Source organism: Chiloscyllium punctatum, chromosome 44, assembly GCF_047496795.1.
Source record: "Chiloscyllium punctatum isolate Juve2018m chromosome 44, sChiPun1.3, whole genome shotgun sequence".
Lineage (NCBI taxonomy): Eukaryota > Metazoa > Chordata > Chondrichthyes > Orectolobiformes > Hemiscylliidae > Chiloscyllium > Chiloscyllium punctatum.
In genome coordinates, this window is record NC_092782.1 from 14,397,237 (window position 1) to 14,409,243 (window position 12,007).

Here is a 12,007-nt window from a genome sequence, read left to right on the forward strand (position 1 = left end):
AGGGGATGGGAGTACTGAAAGCAGCCCTTGTGAAAAGTTTCTTTCGCTTCCCCGAGTTCTAACTCACCTTTGGAATTCCTGAGGTAATTCAGGAGCACTGAGCATGCTGGAAAGTACGACCTTGTCAAAACAATCACCAACAATTGTTTCAAACTAAATCTGGCGATTTCTGCATACCGCGGAGGCAGCTGGTCCCTGAAACTCCTGTTGGTAAATAAGAGCGACCCAAAACAAAACAGTGATAATAAAAAAAAAACAAAGAAACAATAACTAAGTGGGGGGAATTTAAACATTTAAAAAAAAACTGAAAGAACTGATCCTGCAGAGGAACTTGTATCGCGGAGTTGTAACTGCCTATGAGGAGCTTCTCAGTCCCCAGACATAATCATACTGCAACCACTCTCTCCCGTTCATTACTGTCACCGTGACTGACTCGCTCACTGGATGGCTGCTTCCTCATTGTCCAAAAATGCTTATGTGCCAAGTAACAGAGGAGCTTTGTGGCACCACACACACACATACACACACAAAAAAAATGCTCACAGTTGATGGTAAGTTATGGACCCTTTGTGAGCGCTGGGCAAAGAATGCGAGAGAGCTCGGAATTTGGCAGGACGAAGCCAGTACCGCACTCTCTTGCGTTTGGAACGTGTATTCTCCGCAAAAAAACAATCGGGCATTGTCAAGGGGAAGAAAAGGCAACTTTGACAGATGAAATACAGCAGAGGCCCCTCCGAGGAAACCTGTAAACAACATGTCACTCACCCGCTCGGTCTCTGTCTGTTATTGCTCGGTAGGATCAGACTCACCAAGAGTGGTGCAAATTTACTGGCAACAATTTTTTAAAGTCATCAAATCAAGTTTAAACCCGACCTCCATGGAAACGAGCGGAGTCCCCGTGTCAGTTTTAGCAGTTAACTTTAACACGAGAGAGAGAGAGAGAGAGAGAGAAGGCTCTACTCTTAACTCTCTTTAATCTCTCCTAAATAGGGCTGCCACTACAAGAGAGAATTAAAGCAGAGCTCCCAGTTTCAACGTGGGGAAGTCATAATATCAGAGACTTATCTAGGTACAATCTGACTGGGGACTGAGGTAATCAGGTAATGCAGCCTGACGTGAGATGATATACGCACTGAGACTAAAGTGGCCAATATACTTTAGCATCTGGTGGGAAGCAAACACAAGGCTGTACACATAACGCACAACACACAGACTCAACTATCCACTCCTACTGGGAGGGTTCACTCAGCACAAAAGGCTACAGTATAGAGCCCGCCCAAAATAAAAGGGCCTTTTATTGTTGGAATCTGCAGGTCAGTTGATTAGATTTTTCTTGAGAGAATTCCATGAGGAAATTCCCTTTAAAGCCAAAGTGATTAACTGGGCTATTCTGGGAAGCCGAGCAGACAATGCCTCAATAGTCTCTGTAGCCCATGTCCATGCTGGCACGGTGCACACTAAAAATAAAACCCAGACTTTTTGCCTTGCAGCTGGACAACATTAAGTTCTTAGTGACCACAGGGCCAACACCGCAGTCAATTGCCCCAGCTCAGTTGTGGCGACCGCCAGACAGCACTCCCAGTTTGCATCTTGGATCCGCAGTAGTCATCATTTGTATACGCTCTGCCCTCATGTTTATCAGGAAAATATTTATTGTGCCAAAATCAAAACATTCCTTCCCTTTCGCCTGTGCTCCATTAAGTCGAAGCAGCCATTACAAAGTGAGTGAGCAAAATCTTTTCCAATTACGCTGAAGGATTCGACAAATATTGACCATCCTTGGTCAATGGGGCTACGGCTGCTGCTGCCAGCGGAGATAAAAGCTTTCATTGTCTAGCGACAATATTCTCTCTGGGGGCAACTGCAACGCGAGAAAGTAAATGCTTCACACATCACGCATGTACCCATGTATACACACACATGAACTCATATGCACGCACAGAAACCATGTACACATATATACACACAAACTCATATGCACGCACATAAACCATGAACACATATAAACAGACGAACTCATCTACACACAAACTCATGTATACACACAAACACATATACATTCACATACACCATGTACACATAATCATGCATATATCATGTACACATATATATACACAGATAATCTCACATACATGCACATGAACCATGTATGCATACACACACGAACTTATATAAATGCACATAAATCATGTACACATATACACACAAACTATGTACACAAAAGCACACATACAAATTTATATTTATGCACATAAACCACATGATCCCATATTCACAGGCACATAAATCATGCATATATATGTCCACACTTGAACCATATGCACAGCATAAACCACATATATAAAGACTATGAACCCATATACATGCAGATAAATCATCACACATATACAAACAAATCCATATACATGCACATGAACCCATCTACATACATGTTGACCATGTTATATACACACAAACCCATATATACACATAAACCATGTACACATATATACACACACTCAAACATGCGCATAAACCATGTACACACATATACACAAACTCGTAAACATGCACATAAACCATGTACACATACATACACAGATAAGTCATCCTACACACAAGCATACACACAGTTCAAAGTAAGCAGACATACACACACTTACAAGTATCTACACACACACACACAAATGTATGCTTGCTTACAAGTTACCTCACACACGTAGTTGCCTTTAAATTGTCATATATATTGAGAAGAATGCTTAAACAGTCCCTTATATATAGAAAAAAAGCATCTATAATCACCAATACAAAAGTTCTGCAAATCAGATTCCTCTCATGCGGATAGAACAATCTCAACGTGTTCCTGGACAGAAAGTGTTTGCAAAGTTAATCTACACCCACTGGAACCGGTGAGAGTGATGACAGCAGTGAGCTGAAATATTTAACACAGACAAGCTGCTGAAATCTTACTGTTTGCACTGAATGCTGAGGCTGAAACTCAGTTTGTCTTTGGGTTCGAACGGGCAGACTCGTGTATTGTATTTAAATTCGATCGCAAAAGGAACAGGAACTGCAGTGTCCCGGATAAATCCTGCCTGGTTCTGTCTGCACTAACGGAGGAGGCGGTATACCTCACCCAGTGCAGGTAGGAGCAAGTGGACACAATGGCTTCATTGAGTCTACCCCAGCTGTTCCTGTGTGGCGTTGCGCTGGGACTGTCAGAGCGGAGGTAGAAATGACAAGTAAGTCCCACTATTTTGAAGGACTAACAAAAACTAAAACGATGTACTTCGCGCAGTGTCAGAGTCCGATCCCCAATTTCTTTTTAACAGCGCGATAGATCTGGACCCGGCTCTCAGTGCGTTTGCAATCTGCTTGAAAAGATCCCATTCAAACTGGCAAACCCCCTGCACAAATTGGGAGGCGGGTTCCTCCCGCCCGTCAGGGACACAGTTAAGGCCACCTAGGCTGCCCAGTCAAAAGGAGCAGAGCACTTTTGGGCTTCAGACAGGTTGCAGAAGAACCGGTCAGATATTCCGCTGTTGACTGAGGAGACCCCTCAATTCCAATCAATCAATCAATCAGCCAAGGCCAAAACAAAAGATTAATTAAACAGCTGTATGAACTTTATAGTGAAAGTTGATCATAGTAATCTTAACTGTCAGGATCGCAAACTAACCGAACGAAAGTATAATGGGGATAAAGGGGGGGAACTTCACTCAAAACGGAGAGTCGTTATTTAATAAAAACTGCAAGGTGTTCACATCCATAGTATATTATTTCATTAAGAGCTTTTCAGGAGAAGGGATTTGGGAGTAAAACTCCTGGCTTTGTGTAGCGAGGTCACGACCTTTGACAGTGTTCAAGCGCTCCCCTTTCATCCTTTCTATTCCCTCCAGACCCTAACCTGCAGTGAAATTGCACCCGCTAAAGCTGGGCAGACAGCATTCCGCATTGTTACAGGGGCCACGGTTTTTTTTTCCCCCCTAAACAAAACAGATTTGAACTGAGCCAAGGAAACAAAAATGTATTGTTCTTCACAGATGGAAGCGAGGGTTGCCAAGGTAACCAGATTAATCTCCTTTTTCTATTCCTTCCTCTCTTGTAGTGTGGTAATCTGTGTGTTCCTTTCAGGGGGAGAAAAAGCGAGTCTCAAAGCCCATGCCCTAACTAGATTGCTAATTAGCTGCAATTTACAATGAAGACAACATGATGAGATAATAGAAATTTGCAAAATAATGACATACCTCAGCAAAATATTCCTCCTCCTAAAATCCATTTTTGTACACAAAAAAAAACAATAGAAAAGAGCCCTGCTAAAGCGGAGCTTGCAAATGGTGGTCTATTATGTGACACAAAAGTTTATTGTCTCCCCCTTGTCCCTCCAATCAACAGCCTATTGTTTGGCATCTTAAGTAAAAATGACTCAAATGCAGGACGGCATAATGATCTCCATTCTGCTGATGGAGACAGAGTAGTCAAAACTGTATCAGCACCGAACCCTGGACTCTGCCCCTTGAAGTTAGGCCCGAAAGGTAATTTACAATGCAAGGAAGGTGGGGGAACTGGCTTTGTTTTTTCACTGAGCAAAGCTTGGAGCGCTGAGTAACGAAGGGCAGCTAAGCAAGGGCTGCTAATGAAATATGATGTACCGCATTTGTTTTCATCTGCTTAGGCAAATTAACCAGCCTTCAGAGCGTTAGACAACACTTTTTCTCCTTTATCACATCAAACAGCACCACTGGGGGATGGTAGAAGAGAGAAAATAAGAGCTGGAGGGAGGGTGTATGAGGGGAGGGGGGGTGAGAGAGACCCCGCGATCCTTAATAAACGACTGAGGCCTCAAAACGTAGTGACCTCTAAAGGCATTAGAGGGACAGCGCGGAACCGCACTCCCCGCTCAGAACCTGCCACTGTTTGGAATTAGCATGTTCGTTCACAGCCTTCATTTAAAAAGAATAAAAGGGGAGAGAGAGAGAAAAAAAAACAATTAAGTGGAACCTTGGACTAATCTCATCCTGCCCATTTAGCCTTTCCCTCTGTGATGAGCAAGGGAGGCCAATATCAGCATGCTACCATTCTGCTTTAATTAAGAAAGACACAAACAGTGGGGCTGTGAATTAAAGATGTAACAACGCATTACCCTGATTAATTCGAGCCTCATGTTGGATTAATAACTGTAACAAAGAACAAAAGGAAATTGTTAAGCGAAATTGCAACCTTTTAGGCCAGGCAAAGGTCAAATCAAAGGATTTGAATTTCATCCGGACTTCACTTAATCAATTCCTTAGCAGGACCATATGTATGTTTTGAAAGCTCCCCATTGTAGCCGGCTGATCAAACCTAAAAAAACTGCGCAGTGTTAATTTCTAACAGATTCTACCTTACTTCAAGTAGAAACTTAATTAGCGCAGATGACTAACGGATAATGGGAGATATTCCCTGCAGATTTTCGGCTTTATAAAAGTTTTGTTTTAAAATAATGGTGTGAAAATGATTTCTTTATACAGAACTGTTAACTGGCGTGTTGAAACTCAAAACGCAAAGTTCTGCTTGTCCCACCAAAAAGGCAGGGATTGGGAGGGGTAGTGGGACACTCAGGTAGCGCCAAATTGATACTTGCAGTTATCACCATTGATTGTAGCAATTCACACAAGCAGTGTACATTGTCCCGCTCGCTCACCTCTCATATCAATGGGTGACTTACTACCTTGTGCCAACGTCTGGATACAGAGTGGCACTGCCAGTCACTAAAAGCACCAGCAAACCCGCCTCTCACCTCCCTACTAACTCTCTGGCAGATTGCACTAGGCAGGGACAGGCCAAAGCGTGCATCACTATTTTACATAGCCGAGCATTGAATCACATTTTAATTTTTAATTTGATCTGTTTCCTGGTCTCAGGGGATGACATAATTACTATTTAAAATGTAGATTAATTAACAATATCAATCTTCTCTGTTTAATGGATCCGCGCTGACTTTTCTTTCTGATAGGCGCTCTCGCACTGACATGGGAAGGTGCTGTGGAGTACTCATTGCGGGGTAATGCCGCCGGTGAGTTGCAGAGTCAGTTTGGAAACACAGGCATATATCTTTCCAGGCCAATCTTTAAAACAATATCGGGAAAACAAAGACAGATTATTACCTAAATTCCACTCAATTCCTCCTTTATAGATACATCTGGCGACCACGTGTGGGAAGCGCTAATGAAGAGTTTCCTGACTGAACTGGGTTCCGAGTGATGTCCAGGCTCTCAAATATAGCCTTAGAAAACAAATGCTTCCTTTTATTTTCTGATACAATTCCAGCATTCCCACCAGATCCTAAAATGCAGCTCCCAACATGTTTATTTATTGAACTTGTTGCTGGGGATGGGGGATGGGGGGCGGTGGTGGTGAGGTTGGGAGGGTCTTCATGTAATAAAAATGCCCCCGAAGAGATGGGGACAATGTCTAGCAAGGACAAAAAAGGCAGTCTGCATATTTGTCACTTAGCATGACAAAACCTGGTTCCAAAAAAAAGTAACTAAACCAGAAGGTTTGACAACCATAAGGTTGATCTCTGTGCAATTCTACAGTGAATAAACTCAGCAGCAGAGGCTTGAATACATATCTGTTTGCTGATTGGTATATATGTACCAAGTATTATGTTAAGCATGACCAAATTAAGTCACTAAAGAATGAATAATAGCGCTCCCAACGAAACAAAGAGGTCAAGTTAATTTAAATTTGATGTGATCTAAATTGACTCAGGAAGGATTCAGTATTCTACATTTTGCTATTGCAAGTTAACTGTATTCTGTTTCAGATATACTGGGGAGCCAGTCATGATAACAGCTGCACGTTAAAAACATAGGTGTCCTTAACTTTGTAGTGAGACACAACAGTGTGCTCAGAGCCTCTGTAAAGGTATGAATGTGTGATAAAGTTTCATCACCTGCCAGTCAACCTATTGTTCTTTCAACCACATTTACTGGAATGACATGGGCTTGAACCTCAGGATTTTCAAATCATTTAAGGAACCATGTGCTATTCAAACTCAAAAATTGCTTTGTAATTTAGAATGCATCTGAATTAAAAGGCAGTTTGTGAATAGTCTTTCAAATCAATTACAAAAAAGACTGACTTTCTACACAAAGTCAATTGTATGGGCCTTGCACTTTACAAGAAGCTAGAGTCACTTAAGAATAATTATACCAACTTGGCACACCAATCATCACCTCATTGGTTTATGGCTACTGCTAACTTTCCTCCTCAGAGAGTAGTAAGGCACAAACCACAGTTAAAATTGCAAATTGCCTTACATTTGAGCTAGAGTGCTACCGTGCATGGCCTTCCAACCTCATTCTGCAGTTAGCAGCCTGAGTGGGGGCACTCTTGCCTCTGAATCACAAAGTTCTGAGTTTAAGATTCCCTCCTCCAGAGACTGGAGCGTAAAATATAGGCTTAACATGTCAATGCAATAAGAAGAGAGCTCATGCTTTTCAGATGAAACCTAAAACATTCTCAGTAACAATTAGAAGTACCCAAGACAATCTTTCAAAGAAGAGGCTGAGTTCTTCTGTTGTGCAGGCCAATAGTTATCCATCAACTAACAAAGACTCATACAGATTATCTGTTCACTTATTTCATTTGAACTTTTGTGTAAATTGCTGCATGCATAGCAATTTATATGTTTTCTATGTTTCAGCAGTGAGGGCACTTCACAAGTTTTTCACTGGCTATAAAAGAAGTTTTGTGAGAGCCAGAGTTTGTGACATAAATGCACAGCAGCCCCTTCATCCAAACGTTCATAAGGCAGTATAATCATTTCTTTGCTGCATCCTTTTTTTTGCTGCATATTTTGCACTTCGTACTGGACTGGATTCAGATTGCAAACTATGAAATGCAGTGACCTACACCACATTGATCTGGTGCTCACCTGACTGCAGCCCACACCCACTAACCCAAATGCCCCACCTCCATGAAAACCGCATTCTTGAAGGGCCTTGACCCCAATTCCAGATACCTGCCTCAAAATTCAAAACACAAATCAGTTTTGCAAGATAGGGGCGCAATCACCTGATGACTAAAGTGAGGAACATTATTCTCCAAGGGTGGTGAGACTTCTAGAATTGTAGGAGAGGGTTGTTGGAAATGCCACTGTTGAATATATTTAAGGATGGGATAGACAGATTTGGGTCTGTTGGGGAAGAGACAATAGAAACAAGAATTTTGGATTAGTCTGTTGCTGACCAACCAGATTAAATGCATCTTTATCAGTGATTTGGGACCACAAGCTACCCCAACAAGATGTTCAGGAATAACATAGAAGGAGATGGGGGATAAATTATCCCGAAGCGGTGATGTTGCCAGTAACATTTTCAGTCCTCGTTGTTATTATTGCAAGGTAATTCATCTAATGATGCATAATTTTAGAGCTTCTTTTAGCTGCAGTACAAAACAGTCACCGAGGGGCTCCAAATCTAGTGAGAAATTATGAAATGCAATGCAATGTCAGTTTGGTGCCAATTTTAAATGTGTGTTGGGTTGGGACAAGTTTTTAACAGCAGAATTGCAACAGACCTGGGAAAGTCGCACTACTTTAAGGTTGCATTTTTAATTTGCAACAGCTGAAAAATCTGAACAAACCGGAATTCACAGCTGCAGTGTGAATGGGCCTTTGGAGAGACTGCGTCAAACAGTCAGAATCTTTTACCCTAATAGCAACTCCGCTGGAAATGTTTTGAATGGATCTTATTGAAAAGTTTGTTTCATTTAACCCCAACCACGTTTGTTTTAGGAAAGAAGTAAGATTGCACAAGCTGAAACTTTTAGAACTGAAATGTACAAGTTTTATAAATGCATGTGTTAACAAGACAAATTGTCATGGTTCTGCATCTGTAAAGGACAAGTGATAATTTCATTTAATAACATAGGTAAAAGAGTCATACAGGTCAGACATTACTAGGATATAGTGAAACACTAAATAAATACCTGGAAGCTCCAAAATCTGTTGTTGTTTTGTTTCAGTTAACTAATCCCTTCTAATGCTGACATACAAACTATCCTGTGGCATCCAAAGGAACTTATCTGTGTAGCCATACAAGATAAGCTGTTATAAAATAGTTATACAAACTACACTTAATCTCAGATTTACCTGTTCAAGCTGTGATCTGTAAATTCTAATAATATTCAATGACAGGGATTTCATTGTGCAGTTGTTTAATTACCCAATTCTACAAATCTCGGATTATGCTAATCTTGTGTGTTTTGGTCAAATTACAAACATTGGTGGAAGTTCCAAGGAAAGGCAAGAAAAGGAGCTAAGCTCCATCCCCAAGTAAAAAGAGACTGCATAATGATAACAAAGGGATAAACTTGATGTCTAAACTATACCGCACAATGCATTGTGTTTACACGTATATGGGTGATTTTGAATATAATCATTCATTATAGTTTTATTTCCTTTGTTTAATTGGGCACTCATGAAAGGAGTTATTGCTAAGATGTCCATTATGTCTGGCACTCCATCTGTTACTGGTTTCAAATGCTTTAAGTAAACAATTTGCTTGAAAGCTTACCTTATGAAAGCTGACTCAAGGCACAATGCTGCTATTGATTTGGAGAGTACTCAGTTAATTTCTAACAATTACAATTAAGTTTTATGTCAAACAACAGCATGCAGAATATCAATAGCTGTTGGACAGCTGACTAATGGCTGGAGGACACATGGGGGGCTCCAGTCAAGAGGTACAAAAGGTTCAGTGAGGAAGGACAAGAGATCCGATAATAAAACTATAGAAGGGAAGATGAATTGTACATATAGACCGAATGAAGGAGATCAAGAAGCAATTAAAAAAGGAAACGTAGAATGCAGAATCCAGAGAAAAATAAATACATTTAACACTGCAGTAGGAAATATCCACTCCATAGCCTGGCATTTGAATGTCAACATGAGTGGGTGGCAAAGTGCACTAACGTCATTGAGTGCAAATGGCATTATTTGAACATGTACAGTCATAGACAAGGTGATACAATTATGAGAAAAGGCCATAACCTATTCAACTTACCCTGTTACTTAGGTGCACATATTGGATTGTAAATAGCTGTAATTGGATTCAGCACTACCAGTAGCATTGGGCTCAAGAACAGCGATGATCAGGGACACAACACAGAACCAATGGGGAAACTCAGATAGATATGTACCCCTTGCTCAGACCTGGATAAAGATACATCTGGAGTAGATTGTGTTAACTCACCGTGACTTGGAGTATTTCCTATTAAGATTTAGTTCATAATTAGAAGGGGTTCTCTCATAGTATATGGATGCTCAGCTTTATAACAACCAAAATAACTAGATATCTTCTCAGCCATGGTTCAGTCATCATATCTCACCTCTCTTTGCCAGACCAATGATTGAGCAGCACTGAGTATTGAGCCCCTTGAGGAAATATGGCCTTTTTCAGTTTTTCCACCAAGTGGTCAACTATTGTCCAACCTAAATTTATCAATTAAGGCTTACATCTTATTTATTTAGCTACTTAACTATGCCTATTTGACAGCTAAATCAAATTGTGTTCTTATGTGATATTCAACCCTACATATCTAGCAGAAAAAGCTGGATAGCAATAAACTCTGGAACCCTGTGTGGATGATTCCCTGCCTCAGTGATACTGAACCAAATTGCAATGACCCCTGTGCCACACTGGTTGAGGTGAAATCTCCTCTAATAACCAAACTGGGGACTCCCATGCCTATATAGTCCAGCACTAGGATATGTTAAATCAACCATTACGGTGTCCATTCAACCATTAACCTAATCCTTGCTGCTCCCAATGTGATTGTCCTTGCTGGGCAACAAAATGATTTGGTAGACCTTACACCAACAGTGTTAGAAATGACTGATGATTCAATGTATCAGTTAATGTAATGGAAGTGTCACTGTCTAGTAATTAGGAGGCACATCCTAATGTTTTTAAACCATTGGTTCACATCCCATTACAGCAGCTGGTAGAATTTCAATGGTAAATAGAACATGAAACATCAGAACTCTTCTGAAAAAGTGCGAAACGTTAACTCTGTTATTCTCTCCACAGCTGCTGCCAGACCTGCTGAGTTTCTCCAGCACACTTTGCTTGTTTTATTTCATATTTCCAGCATTCATAGGGAAGGAAATCTGCCTACCTTAGCTGGTCTGTTCTAGTTTTGACTCTACACCTGTTGCAATGTGATTGTGACCATGTAAGTAGTGGGTTTTGAAGGATTTGTCAAAGGACCCTTGGTGAATTTCTGCAGTCGTCTGATATCTGACAGACACTGCTGCTGTAGGTTGGTCGTGGAGGGAGTGAATATTTGTGCATGTGGTTCCAATCAAGTGGGTTTGCTTTGTCCTGGATGGTGTCAAGTTCCTTGAGTGTTGTTGGAGCTGCAGTCATCCAAGCAAGTAAGTGGGGTGAATTTTATCATACTCCTGACTTGAATTCTCAATGAATCTTCTTGCTATCAATATCTATGGATGCATCACAATTTGGCATGGCAGCTGTTCTTCCCAATACCGCATGAAACTACAGAGTTGTGAACACAGCCCAATCCATCACGCAAACCAGCTTTTCATCTGTTGACTCCATCTCCTGCTGCCTCAGGAAAAGAATCAACATAATCAAAACCCTCAGGTGAAAGTGAGGACTGCAGGTGCTGAAGATTTAGAGTCAAAGAGTGTGGTGCTGGAAAAGCACAGCAGGTCAGGCAGCATCCGAGGAGCAGGAGAATCGATGTTTTGGGCAAAAGCCCTTCTTCAGGAAATTAAAGGCTTTTGCCCGAAACGTCCATAATCAAAATCCCTCCCACCCTGGCTATATACTCTTTCATCCTCTCCTATCAGGCAGAAAATATAAAAGTTTGAATGCACATACAAATAGATTCAAAAACAGCTTCTTCCCTGCTGTTGTCAGACTTTTGAACAGACTTCTCGAATGTTAATTTTGATCTCTATCATTGCAACCTCAGCAGCTGTCACACTGTGTTTTGTATTCTGTTCTGCTGCCTT

General features: G+C 41.1%; 1 protein-coding gene across 8 annotated transcripts in view; it reads right to left on the reverse strand.

The window, feature by feature from the left end:
• Positions 1-12,007, reverse strand: part of sox5 (SRY-box transcription factor 5) — a 372,706-nt gene that overhangs the window by 274,206 nt on the left and 86,493 nt on the right. The window contains exons 1-2 of one of the 8 annotated variants that reach the window (XM_072562290.1): positions 766-1,185; positions 68-204 (exon numbers count right to left, since the gene is read on the reverse strand). The exons of 2 other annotated variants lie outside the window; for them this stretch is intronic. In XM_072562290.1, the coding sequence (XP_072418391.1) occupies positions 68-105 (38 nt within the window). In that variant the 5' untranslated portion in view covers positions 106-204; positions 766-1,185. Of the gene's footprint in view, positions 1-67; positions 633-765; positions 1,186-2,781; positions 2,803-2,949; positions 3,074-12,007 lie in introns of those variants that run through there. 5 more of the 8 variants (XM_072562293.1, XM_072562297.1, XM_072562298.1 and 2 more) reach the window with 5 other exon arrangements.